The sequence below is a fragment of the Schistocerca piceifrons genome, chromosome 4, assembly GCF_021461385.2.
Source record: "Schistocerca piceifrons isolate TAMUIC-IGC-003096 chromosome 4, iqSchPice1.1, whole genome shotgun sequence".
NCBI lineage: Eukaryota > Metazoa > Arthropoda > Insecta > Orthoptera > Acrididae > Schistocerca > Schistocerca piceifrons.
Window position 1 is genome coordinate 353064038 of NC_060141.1, and position 26041 is coordinate 353090078.

The 26041-nt window shown below is 38.2% G+C and overlaps 1 protein-coding gene across 2 annotated transcripts in view; it reads right to left on the reverse strand.

The window, feature by feature from the left end:
• LOC124794745 (glycerol-3-phosphate dehydrogenase, mitochondrial) overlaps positions 1-26041 on the reverse strand; it is a 185945-nt gene that overhangs the window by 48883 nt on the left and 111021 nt on the right. Inside the window, exons 1-8 of one of the 2 annotated variants that reach the window (XM_047258353.1) lie at positions 13385-13596; positions 12724-12832; positions 12465-12621; positions 12156-12378; positions 11832-11995; positions 11409-11715; positions 9819-10012; positions 1841-2035 (exon numbers count right to left, since the gene is read on the reverse strand). In XM_047258353.1, the coding sequence (XP_047114309.1) occupies positions 1841-2035; positions 9819-10012; positions 11409-11715; positions 11832-11995; positions 12156-12378; positions 12465-12621; positions 12724-12819 (1336 nt within the window). In that variant the 5' untranslated portion in view covers positions 12820-12832; positions 13385-13596. Of the gene's footprint in view, positions 1-1840; positions 2036-9818; positions 10013-11408; positions 11716-11831; positions 11996-12155; positions 12379-12464; positions 12622-12723; positions 12833-13384; positions 13597-26041 lie in introns of those variants that run through there. The other variant, XM_047258354.1, reaches the window with a different exon arrangement.

Below are 26041 nucleotides of genomic sequence, written 5' to 3' on the forward strand. Positions count from 1 at the left end.
GGCATATCGTTTAAGGTAGGAAAAATTTTAAGGAATTTTAACATTAAAAGTGTGTTCTGTCCACCTCCCGTGATTATGGCACTACTCAGCTCTGTGAATGATGATTTGGGGCTTAGGAAACCTGGTGTATACAAAATTCTATGCCAATGTGGGAAGGCTTACACTGGCCATTCGGTTCGCACTGTTCATGACAGGTGTGCGGAACATTGCCATCATACAAGACTACGACAGCTGGAAAAATTGGCAGTAGCAGAACACTGCTTAAATGAGGGAAACTGTATGAAATTTGACAAAACTATGATAGTTGCCAACACTTCTGGTTTTTGGAACAGTGTCTACAAAGAAGCAATTGAAATTAGGTTGGTGGATAATTTAATTAAGAGAGACAATGGGTTTTTTCTTAGCAGGACGTGGAATCCTGTATTATCCTGCATCAAAAGAGACATTCTTCAGCGCGGCCAGCCCGAGTTTTCAAATATCGTCCCTGAGTGCGATTTATCATCGCGCCAGTGCTCTACTAAGGGTGGCGCCACCTGCCCAGTCTTGGAGGGCAGCAACTGTGATGGGCGGCACATGCGCCGCATACAGTAGGATGGCCTATAGAGGACGTCGATTGGCAGCCTGGTGTCAGTTCACAGCAAGACTCATCAACAGAAGCTGCATTCCCCTGAAGATGGTGACCATTTGGATCACCGAAATATCGAATGGAGTTGATTTTAGGATCCAGCAGCAAACCTGAAGAGACTTTCAAGACTTATTATGCCGGGAAAGCCTACAATGTCACAAAAATCAGCACAGTTGAAAATTATACCCAGCTGGATTTACATAAGTTATTTATACATTTAATAATGACAATATTATAAGAAGGATAGACTGTCACTCATCATATAGTAGTGATGTTGATTCGCAGACAGACTGAACAAAGAGACTGCTAAACAAGGTAAACAAGTAAGCTTTTGGCCAAAAGGCCTTCTGATGTAGATTGAGTGCACACCTGCACTCCTGCCCCCCCCCCCCCCCACCGCCTCCCCCCGTCCACACACATTCGCGTGCTACCTCACACACACACACACACACACACACACACACACACACACACACACACACACACACACACACCCCAATCTCTGGCCGCTGAGGACAGAGCCGATGGCGATGGTCATGCCAATATACACTCCACTCCCGCACGCGCACACACACACACACACACACACACACACATGCACACACACACACATCCATCCGCACATACACAGACACAAGCAGACATTTGTGAAGGCAAAGAGTTTCAATATTATATCTGTCTGTGTGTGTGTGTGTGTGTGTGTGTGTGTGTGTGTGTGTGTGTGTGTGTGTGTGTGTACTCTCACTGGAAAAAGGCCAACAGATCGAAAGCTAGTGTTAACTGCTTTCTATTATGTGTTTCTGTGTGCCACACACCAGTCCTCTACAGGTAAGTTGTTGCCTTTCCCTTATTTTACATAATTTTCCAGCCAGAAATTTCCATTATCTTTATATAACTTCAATTACTTTGATAGGATGGCTAGTCAGTGCCTACTGAACTTCAGAAGGTGAAAATCTTAGTACCGCAAATAAAGAGAAAGCAGAAAACACAATTACTTATACAGTATAACAATATCAAGCAGAGCAGACTTGGTGGGCTACAAGACCACAGGGAGGGATTGACAGGAGGCGGCAGCAGCAGGCAGACAGAGGCAGTGACAGGTGGAAGGAGGCAGATTTGGATGGAAGGGTGAGGAAAAGAAGGAAGATATATTTTAGTAACGTGGTAGTAAAATACAGTAAACATTAACTATTCCCTTTTTCTTCAGCAATGTACCTTTAATAGCTGCATCAATTGTATGTTCAGCCATTGCTCTGTAAGTTGTCCATTTTCCTCCAGCAATTGTCACAAGCTTATTGTCACTGACATGAATTATGTGATTTCTTGCCAATGACTGTGTGTCTTCCTTGTTTGGGTCCGATACCAGTGGCCTTATTCCACTCCAAGCTGATAGAACATCTCCTCTTCTCACTGCAACAAAGAAAGTTATGCAGCCTATGAAATGCATGTTTCACAGCCTGCAGATATGAACTAACTAGGAAAATACATAACTGGTAAATTATAGCAAGAAAAATCTCCAACTGAATTAACAACATCTGAATCAGAATATTACAATAATATTACAAATGGGTGAAAAACAGAGTAAATTTCACTAACACTTCGTAACAGAAAATTAATAAATCATGAGAAAGTATTTCTGGCCAGGACTTATCTACAGGAGGCCAAATGTGTAGTACAAAAAGGCAATACCCTTCCCAGCTTTCAGAACTGATAGTTCCTCCCTTGAGGAGGGGAGAAGGATTGGTTGGAGAAGGTCAAAAGGAAGGCCATTCACTAAGACTTCATGTGAGGGATCCATTCTTCCTTTTAACCTTCCCCAACCTATCCTCCTCTTCTCCCTGAGGAAGAAACTATTAGTTCCAAAAACTGGGAAGTGTGCACCAATTCGTAGTATCATTCCTTTTTGCCTCGTGAAGGTAAGTACTGATCAGCTATTCTGCCTCATATTAAACAATGGAAAATGCAGCATGGAATGTAACAATATTATGAGAAGGGAAGTTGCTACTCACCATATAGCAGAGATGCTGAGTCACAGATAGGCACAACAAAAAGATTTTCACACTTTAAGCTTTTGGCCAATGGCCTTTGTCACCAATACACACACAGACACACATACACGTGCCTCCTCCCCCCCCCCCCCCCCCACACACACACAAATGCAACTCACGCACACGACACACACACGTCGTGTGTGTGAGTTGAGTTTGCCTGAGTGTGTGCGTGCATGTATGTGTGTCTACTGTTGACAAAGGCCATTGGCCAAAAGCTTTAAGTGTCAAAACTTTTTGTTGTGCCTATCTGTGACTCTACATCTCCACTATATGGTGAGTAGAAAACTTCCTTCTCATAATACTGTCCCATAATAGTTAGTTTTTTTGACTGAATTTTCCTTCAGTAGAGTACATTTAGAGTTTTCTGAAATATTTCACACCAGGCCAAATAGTTTATTTTCATCATTAGATTGCTTTATCTACCCATGGTTTCTCAAACTTTATGTAAGAGTTTATACAAACATGCACTTGTGATGATCTTATGTCTCAAATGTCATATTATATACTACTTTTTGGCATTTTAGCTTATTCTTTAGTTTTGCTGGCTAATGCATATTTACAGTCATGCTGCAACAAGCTGGTTAGATATAAAAATGTTATCATGTTCATGATATTTTTTGAATTATCTTTGTTGTGTGTGTTGCATGTGTTGGGCATAATATTTGAATCAGTCCCAGTTTGGTCAGCACCTCCCTTCAAATGCAGGCACATTGAGATGTGTGTGTATCACTGTAAATGGAATGAAATTGCACCCGTTCCATGACAGCATACAGTATAATTAATTGTGCCATGCTGCGGAACACCTGAAGCTACAGTGTGTCGAGGCATATGATACTTCTGTGAATCAAAGTGTAGCTTCAACTGGCTTTGGAGAAACACCAGTTTCAACAACAAACAACAGATTACATAATGCATCTTTGACTATTGTCAATTATATCCTTAACTGCCTCTTAATATTCTACTAGATGAAGACTTATGTTTGGTAAACTGGAGAAAAAGATGTGGAGAGAAATAATGTAGCAGTGTCACTAACACCTTAATGACAGTTACCTACTGTTGTGGATGATGTTACTTATGAAGAGGAAATATTCAGTTACAAAACTCAAGAAGCAATAGGATGCAACACCACTTTTGCAAAAGCAAAATACATTACAAATGATGTGAAAATAATTATATACATTTAATGCAATGTAATGTAAAAGAAAAGAAGATTCCCAATTAAACTACAACCCAAAAGACAGAAAAATAGTCTACCTACTATGAGAGAGAGAATTACACAGATAAACGATAAAAGATTCATCAGAGGTAAAATGACATAAATAAATGTAACTTAACAATGAAGAGATTGGAAAGTTATCTAATAATCCATAAATGGGGACACAACTTTAAACAAAGACAGATTACCCCCAATGCACTTTCTTCGTAGTCAGTTTCCTTCCTTCATTTCTTACTTCTTGACCGGCAGGCTGTACCTTTTAGCTTAAAAAGTTCATATATTTCATATACACTGTTGTTGTTGTGGTCTTCAGTCCTGAGACTGGTTTGATGCAGCTCTCCATGCTACTCTATCCTGTGCAAGCCTCTTCATCTCCCAGAACCTACTGCAGCCTACATCCTTCTGAATCTGCTTAGTGTATTCATCTCTTGGTCTCCCTCTACGATTTTTACCCTCCACGCTGACCTCCAGTACTAAATTGGTGATCCCTTGATGCCTCAGAACATGTCCTACCAACCGATCCCTTCTTCTAGTCAAGTTGTGCCACAAACTCCTCTTCTCCCCAATTTTATACACTATGTGATCAAACGTATCCAGACACCCAAAAAAACACAAGTTTTTCATATTAGATGCATTGTGCTGCCACCTACTGCCAAGTACTCCATATCAGCAACCTCAGTAGTCATTAGACATCGTGAGAGAGCAGAATGGGGCACTCCACGGAACTCACGGACTTCGAACGTGGTCAGGTGATTGGGTGTCACTTGGGTCGTAAGTCTGTAAGCGAGATTTCCACACTCCTAAACATCCCTAGGTCCACTGTTTCCAATGTGGTAGTGAAGTGGAAATGTGAAGGGACGTGTACAGCACAAAAGCACACAGACTGACCACATCTGTGGACTGACAGACCGCTGACAGTTGAAGAAGGTAGTAATGTGTAATAGATAGACATCTATCCAAACCATCACACAGGAATTCCAAACTGCATCAGGATCCACTGCAAGTACTACGACAGTTAGGTGCGAGGTGAGAAAACTCGGATTTCATGGTTGAGCGGCCGCTCATAAGCCACACATCACACCGGTAAGTGGCAAATGACTCCTCGCTTTGTAAGGAGCATAAAAATTGGACGACTGAACAGTGGAAAAACTTTGTTTGGAGTGATGAATTACGGCACACAATGTGGCGATTAGATGGCAGGATGTGAGTATGGAAATTGCTCAGTGAACATCATCTGCCAGTGTGTGTAGAGCCAACAGTAGAATTCGGAGGTGGTGGTGTTATGGTGTGGTCGTGTTTTTCATGGAGGGGCTTGCACCCCTTGTTTTGCATGGCACTATCACAGCATAGGTCTATAATGATGTTTTAAGCACCTTCTTGCTTCCCGCTGTTGAAGAGCAGTCTGGGGATGGAGATTGCATCTTTCAACACAATCGAGCACCTGTTCATAATGTACGACCTGTGGTGGAGTAGTTACATGCCAATAACATCCCTGCAATGGCCTGGTCAGCACAGAGTCCTCACCTGAATCCTATAGAACACCTTAGGGATGTTTTGGAATGCTGACTTCATGCTAGGCCGCACCGACCAGCATCGATACCCCTTCGCAGTGCAGCACACTGTGAAGAATGAGCTGCCATTCCCCAAGAAACCTTCCACCACCTGACTGAATGTATGCCTGCGAGAGCGGAAGCTGCCATCAAGGCTAAGGGTGGGCCAACACCATATCGAACTCCAGTGTTACTGATAGAGGGTGCAATGAACTCTTAAGTCATTTTCAGCCAGGTGTCCTGATACCGTTGATTGCATAGTGTAGTGTGATTCAAAGGTCACATTCCAGAAGACAAACAGGGTGAACCAGAACTGCACTAACAAACTTTCGGAAGTGATAGTATGTATTGAAAAAAAAAAAAAAAGTCTAGTATACATGAGCTATGAGCAGTTGTTTACCATCACTAGTGGGAAACACATCTCATCTACTGAATGAGTGTTCATAGCTTCTGAGATACGTGCTTTAGAGCCCACATTTACTGTACTTTCTTTCTGAGAGATTGGATGAGTTCTGGTTCATCATATTTGTCCTAAGGAACATGACTTTTGAATGACTGTGCTGCATTTTAATTAGCCCAATTCTTATGAAGCTAGATTTCCTTCAATAATTTCATATTTTTTCTTCTACCCTCTCTTATTATTATTGGACTGAAGTGAGCATGTCTCCTGAATGTTGCTGACTGCTGTTGCCTAACAAGTATGACTTATCTCCCGCCCACAATACACGCCAAGGAAAAAAAATCCATGTTTGGGAGTAAAAAGCTCCCTATTCTTCTAGCATAATACAGACAAATAAAATATAAATGAAACTAACTGTACAGCATGTTCAGAATGCAAATTCTAACTGTGCTCTTGAAACGTAATGCACAAAACAAATTGCATTCTGTGCTAAATGACTCAATAAATTAAAATATGCAGGTAACAATGAGAGTGAGTAAATATTAAGTTAAGTAAATTAAACAAAGGGAAATCCAAGATGAAATGTAACAGTATTACAAAAAGGATAGTTGCTACACACCGAGTAGCAGAGATGCTGAGTCACAGAAAGGGACAACAAAAAGACTGTCAGCTGGTTATGGCTCCAACTGCCAGAGACTGAGGTCATGTCTGTCTGAGTTGTGTGTGTGTGTGTGTGTGTGTGTGTGTGTGTGTGTGTTTTGTCAATTTTTGACAAAGCCTTGCTGGTCGAAAGCTAACTTTCTGACAGTTTTTTTGTTGTGCCTTTCTGCGACTCAGCATCTTCGCTGTACAGCGACTAGCAACTATCCTTTTCATAATATTGTAAATATTAAGTCAGAAAGTCAGACTGTTTTGCAGTACAAGAAGACAGTTAGTTTCATTTATATTTTATTTGTCTGTATTATGCTAGAAGAATAGGGAGCTTTTTACTCCCAAACATGGATTTTTTTTCCTTGGCGTGTATTGTGGGCGGGTGTCAAGGGAGGGGAGGGGAGGGGAGGGGGGAGGGAGAGAGAGGGAGAGAGAGAGAGAGAGAGAGAGAGAGAGAGAGAGAGAGAGAGAGACAGCATTAATTTATGTTTTTATGGCTCTAATTATACTTGCAAAGATTAAACAGTAAGGCATCTCACAGTCTGAAATTGCCCTCTAGCAAACCTATTCACTATCATTATCCATCAAACAATATTAGGCCTTATGGAGAAACCTAATAATGAAACACAGAGGGGAAATAATCATATCACACAAATAATTAAACCTGAACAAACAACTAATATAAATAATTTGGAAATTATACTTCTGGCATCAATGTGTACATCAAACAGCAACTGCAAAAATGATGGAAACAGCATTATATGCGAGGGATTTTTGGGCTGTCAGAAAGTTAGCTTTCGACCAGCAAGGCTTTGTCAAAAATTGACAAAACACACACACACACACACACACACACACACACACACACACACACCTCAGACAGACATGACCTCAGTCTCTGGCAGTTGGAGCCATAACCAGCTGACAGTCTTTTTGTTGTCCCTTTCTGTGACTCATCATCTCTGCTACTCGGTGTGTAGCAACTATCCTTTTTATAATACTGTTACATTTCATCTTGGATTTCCCTTTGTTTAATTCTACAGCACCATGCCTAAAATCAGTCGCACCATATGATCACTAAGAAATGAATTTTTAGGTCTACAGGTTTACTGCCTGAACTAGCCCTACATTATAGATTGGAAAGTAAGTTTCCACACACTACTTTTAAAATTGAAGAACTTACATTTTCCTATCTTTCAAATCAAGATACGAATCCTACTTATGACAGGTCATTATGATTACTGTAAACTACATGAAATAATCAGCCCTTGCACCACACAATTGAAGCCTCTTCAAAGAAAACTATCCACTTTCATAGCTAAGCCTGACTACCATGCTGAGGACCTAAGTTTCATTTACAGCACTGCCCAGGATTTTTTCCTGGGTAAGAGGAGCATGGCAATGTCCACAAAAAGACTTGAGGTAACAGCTAAGCACTTGCCCGCGAAAGACAAAGGTCCCGAGTTCGAGTCTCGGTCGGGCACACAGTTTTAATCTGCCAGGAAGTTTCAACAGCTAAAGAGCTATGTGAAGAAGTAGTAGTTACTCTGATTTTGAAAGCTGACCTCAATAGTCAGAAGTGTGGTATTTTGATATCATGCTTCTCCAGTACACTCATTACAGCATGCCTTTCAGAGAGAATGGAGCACAGTGCCCTACAAGAACTATAGTGTTGTAGAATGTAACATATTTTTTTCTTGCAAAGAATGAAGTTGGTCATGAGTTTCTCGATATGTCTGAAAACACAGATAAATAGTTTTGCTCTTATTTCGAAGAAGATCTCTATAATTTACTAATGATGTTTCTTAAATAGTTTAACTTCCATTGTTCAACAAAAATCCCCAACATAAACCATGGTTCTATCCAGCTCTCACACTACAATACGTTTCCAACTGGCCATTTGAACAATGTGTTTACCTGTTACAAATCACCATTGTCATCATCCATACATACACACCACCATCACAATTCCTAAAATAAACAGCATGTTACACAGGTAAGATCTCAACTACTGTTAGAAACTCCTGTAAAGAATACCAGTGTGCCACAAGGAAGTTCTTTTGGAAGCCTACTGAAAATGAAAGCTGCTGAATACAGCACACTTTTCTACAGTACGTTTTCAGATAAGTTTTCCACATGCAAGTGTCTTTCTCACTAAATGCTGTTACAGTTTCTTATGAATAAATCAATATTGTCAAAACCAGAGATGGCAAGTTTGAATTAAGAGATACCTGATAGTACATACCTGCACAGGGCATTCAGACTGTTGTTACCTTTATTTTTTAATTAATTACATTTTGTTCCTTCTGAAAACCCACTTTTTCCCACTGAAGTTTGGTATTTTCAAATTTGTACCTCTACAATTTTGAAGGGGAGTGGACACTTGGATAGTTAAATATATCTACAACTATATTCTGCAAACCACAGTGAGGTGCATGGCAGAGGGTACGTCCCATTATACCAGTTATCAGGGTTTCTTCCCATTTCGTTCACATATCGAGCACAGGTAGAATGATTGGTTGAGTGCTTCTGCCTGAGCAATAATTATTCTAATCATATTCTCACAATCCCTATGTGAGTGGCATGTATGGGATTATAGTATATTCCTAGAGTCACTAGTTAAAGCTGATTCTTGAAACTTTTTTAACAGACTTTCTCGGTATAGTTTATGTCTATCTTCAAGGGTCTTCCAGTTCAGTTCCTTCAGTACCTCTGTGACATTCTTCCATGCATTAAACAAACCTGTGACCATTTGCGTTTCCCTTCTCCGTATACGTTCAATAACCCCTGTTAGTCCTAACTGCTATGGGTCCCACAAACTTGTGCAATATTCTAGAACTGGTTGCATGAGTTATTTGTAAGCAATCTCCTTTGTAGACTGAGTGCACTTCCCCAGTATTCTAGCATGTAGTTAAATACATGTGATTGTATGACATCATAGTCACCATAGTGATTATGTAATGCAAATACCTGCTTCATTGATAGCATCACTGGTCAAAGCTGACTAGGATTGTTTCACATTGTTTACCACTTTCCTTATCTTTACTTACACCATGATTTAAAAGCAATGGCAAGGTATGTTTGAAAGAATCATCCAAAGATGACACTGAAGTATTTTACGAAAACAACAGAAACCTAACTCTAGATGTTCGGAGATGGTTTTGAACACTACAGCTATCAAATAAAAAAGCAGTCTTAACCATTTGTTATAGTGCTCAGTGGATATACAAATCAATTTCATCTTCTTTCAATATTGCATACATATGTTTTGCCATTTTATATCTCAGATTTAAAGTGAGTTGTGAGTACATGTCTATGAGCTTACCTTCCACATCAGGATTAAGGTAATTCTTCACTTCTTCCAATATGAACATGATTTCATCCTCAGTTGGCTTGGGATGTGCTGTGACCTGGCATGGCAGGTCAGTTGTTCCTGCTATTGTATGCTTTTGCCATGGGAGGAAAAAAATGACACGTCCATCAGAAGTATTGGGATCCAAGAGACCCATCTGATCTGGACTGAAATTTAGGAGAACCACACAGAAATGTCTTACACCGCATTCATAAACAATAATAATAACAATAAAAAAAAGATAAATGTAAATGTATAGCAATGCATCACATATAACATTAATAGTTATGGGGGAATTTTTCTTTCCCTTTTAATTTACAGAATGACAAGTCTATTTCCCTTCCCTATGCATCACACAACTATAATTAACCGTAACGTTGTTTTATTGGGACAGAATCATTAATGGCTTGTCCTTCACTGTGATATCCCTACCACATTTCCAGACCTTTATTCTTGCTGCTATTCTGTTTTCTCTAAGGGCATGTCTAGTTGATGATCTTATTAATCTTTTACTGACACAAATTGCTATCAGTTCTGTAGTAGTAGTTTCAGTTAGCAGCTAATAAGTGAAACTTACAAATTTCACAACTCGAAGCAAAAGAGTGGTATTCCACTTATATTTAAGTTGATGAAAGTACTCTATTTTCGAGCAACAAAAACACTACTACATAACTAATTGTATTATGCATAAAGACATTACAAACAAATATCCAAGACTGACGGAGGTGGCACAGTAAGACACTTGACTCATATTTGGAAGTAAAGTAAATCAAAATCCAGATTTAGGTTTTCTGTTCTTCCTCTAAATCACTTGAAACAAATGCTGAAATGGTTCCTATGAGAGGACATGACTTATTTCCATCCATAGCCCAAACTTGTGCTCAAACTCAAATGACATGATGATGAGCTTTGGATGATTGCTATTTTTCCAAGACATTCCTACATTGCATCTATAATAGAGTACAAAACAAACATTGCAACCATGGCCCAGTAAAAAGCTCACATCCCGTTTCAGAACAGATACAATTTGCTGATTTCTGGTTTTCATTTCAGTCATTCTATAACAAGCCTGAGCCACACAGGTTCACATTTACATCTATACTCAACAAACTTCTCAGAAGAAGATGCAAAGGATATTTCCCATTGTATCAGTTATTTGGGCTTCTTCCAGATTCTTTCAAGTATGGTATGCAGGAAGAATGACTGTTTAAAAGCATCTGTGCATGCTGTGCTTAATCCAATCTTGTCCTGACAATCCCTACTGGATTATACTGGGAGGAGGGGGAGTGTTTTTGTATTCATAGATTCATCATTTATGGAATAGCATATCACATGATACATTTATATGCAGTTTTAATAATGTTCTAGTTCTTACAGACTACTGTAAACTATTTTGTACCAAAACAAAGGTGGCAACTAAGAGATCATTTAGTATTGTTGATATGATGTGTGACAATGATTTGTCCACTAAGAAAAAGTCTGAGTGGATAATTTTCGACAGATAAAGAGCCAAAATATTAATTGCATTAGATACACGAGTTCATAAATATTGTACGAACATACCTATAATAACCGGGAAGCACAATGTGAACCCCCGAGCTAGGGCAGCATATTTCTTTTGCCTTAGCATCAGCCATCTTTCGTATATGGTCCGTAAATGGCCCTGTAGCATTAATTATGCATTTTGCTTTCACATCCCATTCTTGACCAGTCAGTTCATCTTTCAAATGAGCCCCACACAGAATTTCTTTCCCATCTTTGTCTTTGTCTTTCAAAAGGCTTGTCACACGAACATGATTTGCCACTGTTGCTCCATGTCTTGTGGCCGTCAGAGCTATTGCCAGATTCATGCGTGCATCATCTTGTTGGCCTGGAAAGTAATTTATGTCCAATTCAAGACAAACTGCAGCAAAATTGTCACTGTCACAAAAACGTTGTACTGATAGCCCATATTTGCATGCCATTTATTAAGTGATTCATCCTTACCATCATAATATACGATAGCTCCACGTAGCTTGTCTCCCTGCAGCATTGGGAACAGCTCAAGTGCATTAGATTTTGACAGATAGTATGAACTCTTAACAGTTTTTGTCCCAGCAACGAAGTCGTACATTTTGATGCCAAACCAATAGTATGGAATTTCCCAATACCTGTCAATTTTAACAAACTTTTAGTTTGTTTGTGAGATACAAAGAGTTATAAACACAGCAACATATTATACATAACTGAAAGATTAAAAAAGCACAAGTTTTTGACTATGCACTGGCAAACATATCTACCATAATGAGAACTAAGTTTTAACTGACTTACGTGTACACTGGTAACATAATTGGTAGTGGTCGAGTTAAATGTGGTGCTGAATGTAACATGTTAGCTCTCTCATGGAGGGCTTCTTTTACCATACGATACTGCTCAATGTCAAAATTCATAATGGCCTTTTGCAGATACCGAACACCGCCATGAATTAGTTTCGTACTGCGGCTACTTGTGCCGCAAGCGAAGTCATCAGCTTCCACCAGTGCTGTCTTCAGACCTTAAACCAGCATTTCCAGGTTCTTACAATTATAGGTCTTTAGCAAAAAATCTAAGTTCACTATCCATCTTCATTAAGAATCTGACCTCTAGTAACAGCATCCAGTGCACAACCCGAGCCGGTAGCACCACCGCCAATTATTAGTACATCAAAATCTTCAGACTGCAATGACTTAATTTGATCTGCTCGTGGTGGCAGGTGTCTTTTTGCTCGCGGTTTGTTTTTCACTTCAGCAGCTTGTACCTGCGCACAAAACAATGAATACAATAGGGCCAGAATTGTGATGTAACGTTCCTAACTCGTAAGATTTAGTTTGCGTAAACATATGTTTATAAAAACACTTACATTCAAATCATTTTCTTTAAGAAAGGTCGTAACAGCGTATGCTCCAGCTCCAAAAGCCAGTCCACTAACTGCCAGTCTTCGAACATGTGAGGCCATAGTGCTTTAAAATCTGCAGAAGAAGCAACACTAAGAAATATTATCAGCGGCATAATAAAAACTGGGTTTTATACTTGTAAACGGAAATTGACATTTATAAGCACTATTCTTGAACAAGTTAAAATTTGTAAGTCAACATAAACGTCATGGAACGCTTAAGCCCACGCCGCTATGCAGTTATTAAATTTCTTTGTCTACTAATGTGAAAATAACAGTGTTTACGGAGAATTTTTAAACCTGGTTGAGACTGATTTGCGTCTATACACTACGTACTTAATACACTATCAGACATCGGCCCATGCGCATTCCAATATGAAAGTACACAGCAACATACTGTGGTAGGCGTTCTTAAAGAATACGTACGCAGTATATGTTACGGCGGGAAAAATGCAGTTTCCGGCATCAATGAAACTATTTACGAAATACTTTCAAGTATTTCCACTTACCATCTTCCGGCTGACAACTGTCACTCTTTAATGTTATAGATTTGCGGGTTACTAAGTTGGTCAATTTATATTCATTTTACTTTATAAACACTCGAAAAAAATGTACTCAAGGCACTCACCTGACAGATCGGAAACGAATTAATAGTAATCGTTACCGATCACGGTACTTCTCCTCTTCCGTACCGTGATCGCGTGCAGCTAAGGACGCCGACTAGTCGGTTTATTTCTGAAGGGATATTCGAGACTCATTTGGCAAACCTCTACGAACGCATCACATTGGATAGAAGGTGTACCCAGGTGGGGGAAACGATGTTTATTTTCGGCATTTCAGCTGACTGTATAGGCCTACGCCAGACTATGACCTTTTCAGCTGCTCTCACTTGCATAGTCCACTTCATGTATAGAATATTGTCTACCAGGATTACACACAACATAGATTGTGTACATGCAGCCGGCAGGTTTTGGAGCAGTTAGGGTGCGTGATACGATATTTTTCCGTATGTGCTTAATGACAAAAGTTACTAAGCGTTTGAACAACATGTATCTGATTCGGTACAATAGTAAATCAAAGGTTATAAAATGGTTGCTTTTTTTTTCCTTGGGAGTCTGGCATCAACGTACGATTAAATGTAACGTGATGCTCCTCACAGCAAGAATGTGCGCCGTTTCCTCTACCTCTACCGATTTTTTTGAATTCCTGTCAATTTGACATGTATCGATTGAATTTTCCTCCCTCTTTTGATATACGATATATCGATCACTCTACCGGTCTCCGGCGTTTTTCGTATATGAACAATCGTCTGCATATGAATCGATTATAATGTATAGCATTAAAAGCTTTATTTGTTAGTGTATATGTTACACACTATCATGGAAGAATAGATTGATTAAAAGCATCAAAAACAAAAGAATGAGTCTATACATGAACTCTATTCGATTTTTATATATATATATATATATATATATATATATATATATATATATATATATATATATATATATATATATATGTGTGTGTGTGTGTGTGTGTGTGTATCACCAAATCCGCGATACATGATGACATTGGACCAACAAATATTTTCTTCATGATTTACGGGATTTTGGTGTAATGTACATCTGACACTGCTGATAATTACATTTTCAAAAGAAACACATATTTTCAGAACAGAAGCTATAGTTAAAAAGAAACAGCAGATGTCTGTCATGTAGCACCGAAGCTGTACACTCATGGAAATGTGTAGACCCACCTGGCTCAACGCAAATTGTCGCTATAGATCTGAAAATATGTTTCTCACACAAAGAACAAAAGTAAACTCTACATGTCATTCAAGCATTACTTAGTAATGAAAACACTTATGTTCAGTTTTACGTTTAGTGAGTAAATAATTTTTCGCTTTCAGATATGTGCAGATATGTGTCCCCGCTTATGGAAGAACATTCAATGGAAAAATATCATAGTCGTTATCGAACATTTGCAATTTGTCTCGAAAAAACTCAAAATTATAAGGTAGATTAGGAAGACAAAAAACTACAAGACACAATAATATAGCAGGAATGAGCGCGGAGAAAACAGCTTTTACTTTCAATGTTGGCAGACAACAACACAGTTTTCCTTCACCAACGTCACCGTCAGAACGTTCCTTCCACGAAACAGTGATGGTGTCGCGAACTTGTGTGATGTCGCCATTTGAAATGCATTGTGGAATGTTTTGACATGACGGCATGTGTCCATTGACCTTAATAGTACATTGGATATGGTATTAGCCAAATTTGAGAGAGAGAGAGAGAGAGAGAGAGAGAGAGAGAGAGAGAGAGAGAGAGAGAGAGAGCACAAACTTCATTTATCAAATTACAAATAATGAACATCTAATGAAATTGGTCCAAATTTCCAGTCATTTAAATTTCGGTTTATTAAAGTTGTGATTAATAACACAAAAATGCTATTACTTTGTACATGAAGAAACGACCTAATATTTATGTAAAGGTTCTTTTATTCTGTGACTGTTTTAAATAACTGGTTAGGCTATTGAATAATGTAACCATTCATCATTTGGATTTGCAGCTCTTTGTGTTTCCCATGTTTGCAGTTAAAATTGTAGGATGTGAGGTCCGCTAGTTATGCAAAACACCGTTTTTTCAAGTATCCAAACATGTTTCAGCACCACTGTGGCATCATATGTGGGTTTCCGTTTTATTTAATCTGTTATGTGAACATTTTTGCTAAATGATTACAAAGTTATATGGATATTTAGTTCAATCATAGTTCGTTTCTTTTTGTTAGAACCTTTGCACTTGGTGTGCATGATTTTACAGGACCACTCGTGTGTTATTTATTAAAGGTAGCTTGTCATCTGAAATCAAACGATGTTGATGAGAAAGTTTGTTGGTAGTTAACCTATCATCTAACGTGAATAAAAATGAATATAGGCGCGAAATACCGCGACAAACTGAATTACATTTATATGATAGGATAACTTACAATGAACTTTCTTATCAACATCGTTTGGTTGCAGATGGCAAGCTACCTGTAATAAATAACACACAAGTGGTCCTGAAAAGTCATGCACACCAAGTGTAAAGGTATTAATAAAAAGAAACGATCTATTGTTTGAACTAAATACCCACATAATTTTGTAATCATTTAGTAAAAATGTTCACATAACAGATTAAATGAAATGGAAACCCACAGATAATGGCACATTGGTGCTGAAACATATTTGTGTACTTGAAGAAACGATGTTTGGCATAAATGGCGGACCTCTCATCCTACAAATGTAACAATTATACGTGAAACACATTTAGAAGATTATGCTATTCTACATAGAGACATGAGGACATACAATATCTTTTAGTGCTGTAACCAAGGACATGTTTTTTTGGTTGTCACAGTTGCCAAACTCTTTTTCAATGAATGCCATTTACAAACATTGTAGACTCATAAATGTAAGGGCTAGATAGGCTCTTATTTTCAATTCAGTGAGGTGTAGTCTAAATGATTCAAGTTTCTTTAAGCTTTAAATACACCTCACAGTTTTTACTACATTCTGAAGACTTTGTTTGTCGGGGCTGCATTACTTCAGAAGATTAGCCCTTACCGAAGTGATGTGTAAAGTATAGATAATATGTTTGAATTACTGTTTACATCTGTGCTCTTTGTCGCACAAAGGTCATAACACATTTTGAAGGATTAATTCCAGTAGTTTTCATACGACAGTCCCCTATTAGGATGCTTCATAACCATGTTCCAAGAAAGTAATAAACAGTAATTGTCTTCAGCAATGTATGTTCAGGAGTCAGTAATACATCATCCTTGTAGATGTTGGGAAGAGCTAAACCTCATGAACATAGTTTATTCTTTACTTTTTATTATCTTATTTTATAGAAACCAGGTAGTAATCAGGGACATTGAAGAGTATGTTGCTGACTCTGCCGACATTTAATTTGGAGCCATAATTTAAACGCTGGTATCACATACACACAAAACATTACGTCAATAAAATCGTTAGCACCATTATTGTGAAGAAGGAACAAATGGAAACCTAAGACAGAGACTTGTGACAAACCATATTTAATCATTGAGTTACTGGATAACTGTGCCTTTCTTCTGGGTTATTTATGTGTGGGATACCTCTGACGTCTTTTTGGGCTTTCAAATGCTTTTAGCAGACCAAACAAAACTTTGACAGCATATCGTTGCCATTCAATGCTTTAAAGGATGCAGAAGAACATCATACATTACCATAGATGTAGATTTGAATAATAATAATCTTTTTGTAATATATTATAATTTTGAAGTACAGTATACAAAAGTATTTCAGCTACTTTTAAGAAACACTGACTCGGGGTACTGGATGATAGTTGACTACGTTAGCAGTGTCTTCTTTGGTGAACTGAGGAGTTAGTTCATTTGTTTGTAAGTTATTGGGAGAGGTATAGTTGAGAAGCATACTCCAACTATGTACAGTAGTGGTTTTATTATATATTCAGAGACTTTTTAAGTATGTAACCTGGAACACTATCTAACCCACAAGCATATCTCTTTTTGAAAGACTTAATTATATTCATCTCTGTCTGTGTAACTTAGTCAAAGAATATAGATTTAAGAGAAGTACTCAAATGTTTTGGGAGGCACACAGGTGTACCTGCATAGTGCTTTTCAATTAACTGAAATGCCATGTTTCTAAAATACTCATTGAACTAATCAGCTACATGAGTTGGGTCTAAGAGTCTCTTATTTTCTATCTGAATAGTAATATGGTTTGATAATGACCTTTCTCTGACTGCTTCTGATTTAATCGCTTCCCATACAGCTTATATTATTTTTGTCCTTAAAATATAACCTTTGTTACATGTTGTAGCTTTCGTTATTTAGTGAACATTTGTTTATATTTTTTACATAGTTTCCAAGTTCTGTTGTAATATTCTTGTGTTTGATAAATGTGTGGTGAAATGTTTGCTTCCTACTAGATGTATTCTATATTTATTTTTTATTGGAAATGCTGTGTCAAAATAATACAGATACATATTGTGGAAGCTGTCAAATATACCAGTTACTCTATTTTTACTGAAACTGTCCTCCTACCTTTCCGCCAATAGCATAAAATTAAATACTATGTTGTTACGATCCCTGTACCGTCTCTGTCCAATAACTTTAGTTATGGTCATCACTTTCTGTAATGTTTAATGCAGTTAACAGAGCTTGGGCTCCATGGTCAATGTAGCCTGTATTTATTACACAGGGTGAGCACAAAGTCTTACCTTGATTATAAAAATTTATAACAGAATAACCGTTTGACATAATAAGTCACATTTGATACCGTTACATAGGTTAGTGTTACTAGTTGTTATGACCAACAGATGGCGCTAGTGCTCCACAACACCGACGCGTTTCCTTAGGTCACGTTAGTTGCTGGTGAATTGGCGTCCAAGCAGGAGAAAGCATAATGTGTGCTTTGGTTTCACGAAACGAAATCTCTCGTCAGTGTTCAGCGTAAATCTCAGGCTTCTTATGGACGCAGCCCTCCCGACGTTAAATCAATAAAGCGATGGTATGCAAAGTTTAACGAAACACGCAGTGTTGAAGACCTTCCTCAAAGTGGCAGGCCTTGTGTCAGTGATGCAACTGTTGATTGTGTTTGGCAGTCTTTTCAAAGAAGTCCATCTAAATCAAGTATCATGTAAACTTCAAATACTGCAGGCAAGTGCGGTGAAGATTCTTCAGGAAAGGCTTAGCTTGCATGATTACAAAGTGCAAATCGTGCAGGCCTTGAACCGAATGATTTGCTGACATGTGCTGAATTTGCAACTGAAATTCTCAACAGGATTGATGGCGCTAACGATTATTTAATCGCATATGCTTTACCGATGAGTCCACCTTTCATGTCAGTGGAATGGTAAATAGGCATAATGTCCGTATATGGGGTTCAGAGTCTCAACATGCTACTGTACAGTTACAGCAAGATAGCGAAAAAGTGAATGTTTGGTGTGGCCTCATGCATAACAAGGTTTTTGGACAGTTTTTCTTTGCGGAAAAATCCATTACTGCTAACATATACTTAGACGTTTTGCAACAGTTAATTGCCCCACAGTTAGAAGAATATCAATCATGGATACTTTTCTGGAAAGATGGAGCACCACCCTCCCACTGGGCTTTGATAGTGCATGATTTCCTGGATGGAACATTTCCAGATTGGTGGATTGGAAGGAATGGTCCAACACCCTGGCCACCCCACTCTTCAGAAATGACATCCCTTGACCTTTTTTTCTGGGCCTGTATCGAGGACAGAGTCTTTGCCACACCAGTTGCTGACGTCGACGAACTGAAGGCTAGGGTACATGCTGCTATGGGTACTGTAACAGAACACATGTTATGAAACACCTGGCGGGAACTGGAATACCGCCTCGAGATTCTCCGAGCTACCAAGGAAGCACACATTGAGGTTTACTAACATAAGTGCTCTTAAAAAAACTAGTGACACTAACCTATGTAATGGCATCAAATGTAAATTATTATGTCAAACAGTTATTGCGTAATAAATTGTTATAATCAGGGCAAGACTTTGTGCTCACCCTGTATTACTATCACTCAAGCTGATAAAAGTTTGGCCAGCTGCAGCTTTTGTTTTCAGCACTAATCCTGATTGGAGAGTTCACTTTTTCTGCAAACCGAAAGCTGGTGATCGTACTTAACAGTTCAGTTGTAGGTTGTCAATCTTTCAAGAAGTCTACATTTATATCTCACCAGGTCATCATTTCCTTTCTATCGCTAAACATAAAATGACAATACTGAGTTCAAATTTCAATAATTCAAACTGTAGTATCTTAGTTTCCAAAATTGAACTACTTAGTGTAATAGTTTCAAAAACCTAGAATATTTATTTGTAGATGACATCACTAAAATATGTTGTTTCTGGTGGTACATTTACTATACAAAATTATCTTAGAGTTACTTGTCTGCTCAAAATCATCATAAGATTTTATTGTATGTGATTTAACATTTTTTAGTCACTTCTCCTGTGTTTGGAACAACAGGTGTACATAAGATTCTTTTGACTAGTTTTTTGTGCTATGAGTTTTTTTCTGTGCCAGTTTAGATAAGACCTATCGTGCTGATATGGGGCTTTATTCTGGGGTATCATAACATAGTAGAACAAACTATCAAATTACAGAAGAGATTTGCAAGAATTGTAAAAGTGGCTGGCCAAAGGGAATCACATAGAAAAAATTCTAAAGAACTTAAAATCTTGACTTTGCTAGCCATTTATATACACAAGTACAAATATTTCCTGAAATTTACATCTACATCCCCTATGTGATCACTTCTGCAACTCACATTTAAGAGTTTGGCAGAGTGTTCATAGTATGTTCAGATTATTTCTTGATTGTTTCACTCTCAAATAGAACATCAGAAAAATGGACTACTAAATCTTTCCATGCGATCTCTGATGTCTTATTTTAATACATTAGTCATTTCTTTGTATGTAACTGGGAGTCAACAAAGTATTTTGGAGTGATCTCTCAGGGTTTCTCAGTGTGATTGAGGAATGGTGTACTGCTGGGTGTTATACCATGTGGTTGCTTCCATTTTAAGTATAATATTTCGATGAGCAACTCAGCTGTCTTCTTCAGACGTCAGAAAAACTGATAAAGGGGGATGGAGGTTCCAATATAAATAACACTTGACGTCTGGAACTGAATTTATTGAAACATCACTATCACATCCACCAGAATTTGAAAACGCTGAGAGAATGTGCAATTCATGAACTATTAGTTTGAACTCTGAGAAACAAAGGAGCATCAAAGGGCATAGTGGGTATAGGGAATCGATCTCAGCTATAAATAACAGACTGAGACCACCAATAGTCCACAGTTAGGCTGGAATCCAGGAAGTGAGTACACATAACAGTAAAACTTGCAACACCTGAAGAAGATGGCCAGGCCCATCACAAAAATATTTAGCACAAAATGGAAACAACAACTAGGCAGAACACCTGAAAGTACACCATTAATATATTTTGGCATTCAGAGAAGGAAGTTTGTGCTCGAAAAATTCGTGAAAGATCTTATTGCAATGAAAAATACATTTGTTTTAATGATTCATGCCCCAACTCACTAATCATATTAATGACACTCTCTCCCCTATTTCGTGGTAACACAAAAAAACGAGCTGGCATTCTTTGAACTTTTTCGATATTCTCCATCCATTCTGTCTGGCAAGGATCCCATGCAGCACATCAATACCCTAGCAGAGAAGGATAATGTAGGCAATCTCTTTAGTAGACCTGTTGGTCCTCCTAAGTGTTCTGCCAACGAAATGTGGTCTTTTATTCGTCTTCCCCACAATATTTTCGATATGATAGTCCCAATTTAAGTTGTTCATAAGTGAAATTACGAGGTATTTATTTGAATCTGCATTCTTTAAGTTTGTATTATTTATCACATAACTGAAATTTAGAATTTTTGTAGTACTCTTGTGGAGGACTTCACACTTTTAATCATTTGGAGAAAATTGACACTTCATAACATGTAAGTATCTGGTCTAAAACATTTTGCAATTTGTTCTGACCTTATCAAGACCTTTCTAGATTGTAAACAAGGCCACCTCCTACATTGTTTACATAGATTGGGAACAGCAGTAGGCCTATAACACTTCTTGGGGAACCCAAGATATCACTTCTGTTTCACTAGATGGCTTCCCATCAATGTGAATTGTGAGCTTTATGACAGGGAATCACAAATCCAGCTGCATAACTGATAGAATACTCCATAAGATGCAATTTCATTATCAAACACTTGGGAAGAGTGGTGCCAAAAGCTTTGTGAAATCTAGAAATACGAATCATCTTCAGAGCTATTGTCAATAAAACTTATTACATCATGTGTATATAGAGCAAGTTGTGTTTCACGAGAACGATATTTTCTCAATATGTGCTGGTTATGTCTCAGCTTATAGTTTTCTTCAATGTATTTTGTAATGCTAGAACACAGCATATGTTCCAAAATCCTAGTACAAATCGATGTTAGTGATATAGGTATATAATTCAGTGGATTCTATTTTCTTTCTTGTGTGTTGCTGAGACCTGTGCAACTTTCCATTATTTGGATATGGATATTTAGCCGAATGAGTGGTTGTATATTACTGCTAAGATGTAGCTATTTCATCAGCATACTCTGAAAGGAACCTGTTGGTATACATTCTGCACCAGAAGAGTTGTCTTTATTAAGTGAGTTAAGGTGTGTCTCTACCCTGATAGTATCAACTTCCAAACTGACCATGTTCACAGCTGCTTTTAATTGTAATTGAGGGATATTTACCACTTCTTCTTTAGTGAAGAAATTTCACTAAAGCATATTTAGTAACTCCATTCCAGTAGTCCTGTTGTCATCAACATTACCATAGTCATAAATGCAGTGAAGATACTGATTATGTCTTGCTGCTGGTGTACTTTACATAAGACTTGAATCTCTTTGGATTTCAGGGCATAGTTTCGTTGTGGAAATTATTAAAATCGTATTGGATTGAAGTCTGTGTTAAGTTTCGAGTATCTAAAAACCATTGCCAATCTAGGAGATTTTGTGTTCCTTCCAAACTGCGGTGCTTGTTTTGTTGCTTCTGCAACCGTACCCTAACTTTTTGTAGCCTAGGGGATTTTTCCCTTTTGGCATAAAACTATTAACTGCCATCAACACTGTTTCTTTGAATGAGAGCCACATTTGCTCGATTCTTACATTGTTAGCATGTAAGTAGTGGAGACAGTCTAATAGGGAGACGTCATGCGAAATTTTTTCTGCTTTTCCAAACATGTTTTGTTTTTGTTTTTGGTGGGTTCAGATGCTACAATATTCAGACTCACTAAAATAACCTTGAGATCAGTAACTTCTTGTTTGTCATGACAAGCACTGTTTGGTAAGGATTGTTGTTCGCCGAGAGGTCTAATGTATTATCACAACCATTTACTCTTCGTTGGGCTTCTTGACTAATTGCTCAAAATAATTTCCAGAGAAAACATTTAGTACAATCTTGAATTATGTTTTATACCTATCACTGTATTTAAAAAGGTATTTTTGCCAAAATATTGAGTGAAGATTGAAGTCACCACCAACTACTTTTGTATTACTTGGGTTCTTATTCAAAATGAGACTCAAATTTTACCTGAACCTTTCAGCAACTATATCGTCTGAGTTGAGGGTTTGTAAAATTAACCATTTATTAATTAATTACAGTTCTCAGGTATAACCTCAATTCATAGTAACAGCAACTATTTGCTGCTATTTCACTTCAAGACTAATTACTTCTAACAGCAACCAGCATGCCACCACCAAATGGATTTAGTCTATCTTTTCTGAATACTGTTATGTCTCTGGTTAAAACTTTGGCTGAAAGTATATCTAGATTTAGGTAGCTTCCAGTACCTACAACGATTTCCGTTTTAGTGCATTCTTTGAGTGCTTGGAACTTGGAATCTTTCCCAACACAGCTACAGGAATATACTACTACAATACAAATTTTTGTTGTGAGGATTGAGCAGTATCAGACAGCAATGTTCATGAGTATGCATCAAGAAGATTTTTTGCAGAGAAATACTTACAACAATCTTATATTAAAAAGTGCTCTACATCAACTTCCATGCAATGCTTTTTTCTTTAAGAAACAAGCAAATTTAACAACTATGAAGGTTGAACCGAGACATATAAAAAGCTGGCATCAACAACTTCTACTGCATTGATGAATGTACAAATATTATTATTAAATTAAATGTAATCCATGTAAACACCTATAGTGATTCCCTAGAGGAACAGCTGGTGATAGTGCAGTGTGAACAGAGACAGTGATTGTATTACCCAGGAAAGAGAACTAGTTACCTAGGTAAGGTAGGGTGGCAGCACCACTATGCATACAACTGAGAAGTAGGGGGGGGGCGGTAGCAATAGTGTACACTGCAATATTCTTACAGGTGGAGCACTGTCACACATTGCATGTCCTTACTAGCCATTGAATGAAGTGTCATTTAGAACAAGAACAGAAACATGGAGTATTAGTTGTATCTCTACTTAACTGCTGACAATGCTTCTCTGGAAGTATCCTCAAAACCACCTTGCTGGTGATGGCACAATTTTTTAGAGTTGTGTCTCTTGATTCATCATTTGCTCTTTCAGTCGTGCAATCATCATACCGGCTCTTTGTTTGAAACTATGCTGACTCACAGAATTATATTTTCAGTTTCCTCATTCATCAAAGTATCTACAATAGTGAGTACATACTTTTTTGGAGTGATTCACAGCCTTCCCTGTCTTCCCTATTGTCACAACAGTAAAAGCTAATGAAACAGTACCAAACATGGACTGACTGTGTGGTCTAATGGTTAACGATTTTGGCTAGTATCACTGAGGCCCCAAGTTTGATTCCCAGTGTTTATTTCAATTTTTCCTTTGGTGGAAAGGTCAAGGAGGAGATCCACTCAGCTTTGGGAGGCCAACTGAAAAGCTACTTGTATTTAAAGGAAGCAAAATTGACTCTCAGGTAGCTGAAGTAGCTTTGCATTGGAAGGCTTACACTACATTAGATGACACAGTACATTTATTTATTAGCAAAAAAATCATCAGGCAGTGTTTGTTTGGGTTGGAGAGTGATATGCCTGACGTATTATAAGTATGGGTATTATTCTTTGCAAGATTCCATAGCAGTTCCATAGGATTTGGGTCTAGACGGTATGGCAGCAGCAAGAAGGGAATCGTTTTCTTGCAAAATTTTGTGAACGGAATAAAGGGGAGAAGCTTAGTGCTCCATAATTAACGCCAAAATTTAAGCTTTTCTTATCAATTGTCCAAGATGGCCGCTGAGTGAGATGACAGATATTTCCTTTGTCTTCTAAAGGAACTTATTTAAGCGGAAATAGTGTTACATTTAAATTTTCTTTGTTTTGTATACTTGCTGTAGTGTCCGTTCATGTCACACAACTGAATATTAGCGTCCCAGCAGACCTTGTTCTTAAAAAACTTATTCTTTAGCTGAAGTACCGATAATCGCGACATAACCCGAAATTTTGCATGGCATAAACACAAAAAATTCTATTAATGTTTTCTTGATAGTGCAAAATTCGCTTAAAAAACAACTACTAGTTTCATCAGTATCTATTGTAGCAATAAAAGTGCAATTAAACGTTTCTAAATCGTATTTAAGTAACACATTTCGTATTCCAGAATGAGATTTTCATTCTGCAGCGGAATGTACGCTGATATGAAACTTTCCTGGCAGATAAAAACTGTGTGCCCGACCGAAACTCGAACTCGGGACCTTTGCCTTTCGCAGGCAAGTGCTTTACCATCTGAGCTACCGAAGCACGACTCAGGCCCGGTACTCACAGCTTTACTTCTGCCAGTATATCGTCTCCTACCTTCCAAACTTTACAGAAGCTCTCCTGCGAACCTTGCAGAACTAGCACTCCTGAAAGAATGGATATTGCGGAGACATGGCGTAGCCACAGCCTGGGGGAAGTTTCCAGAATGAGATTTTCACTCTGCAGCAGAGTGTGCGCGAAAGGCAAAGGTCCCGAGTTCGAGTCTCGGTCGGGCACACAGTTTTAATCTGCCAGGAAGTTTCATATCAGCGCACACTCTGCTGCAGAGTGAAAATCTCATTCTGGAAACATCCCCCAGTCTGTGGCTATGCCATGTCTCCGCTGTATCCTTCCTTTCAGGAGTGCTAGTTCTGCAAGGTTCGCAGGAGAGCTTCTGTAAAGTTTGGAAGGTAGGAGACGAGATACTGGCAGAAGTAAATCTGTGAGTACCGGGCGTGAGTCGTGCTTCGGTAGCTCAGATGGTAGAGCACTTGCCTGCGAAAGGCAAAGGTACCGCGTTCGAGTGTCGGTCGGGCACACAGTTTTAATCTGCCAGGAAAGTTTCACATTTCGTATTGTTTACTAGTTGGATAGGCGCGATCTGTGCCTAAATTTTCCGAGTTATAAACGTTTAAAAGCCTGACCAAACAAGCCTGATAACGTGAATTCTCTAAAAGCAAAATAATTACAAATTCATTCTTCTCTCATTGTATGTGTAAACTATTACAAAAACAACAATCACCTCACATAAGACCTTTGTGTTTTTTTGTTTACACACAGCCAATCTCACGACTTTGAGAAATTTAACACATTGTTTCAACTTAATTATTCTTTCGAAACTGACGATGAGTGAGAAATCTCGCGAGCTGTTATAGGGTAGTGAGTAGAGGGATTTGTTGCCAATCTTGTAGGAAATATTTTCATTAGGGGGGATGCAGT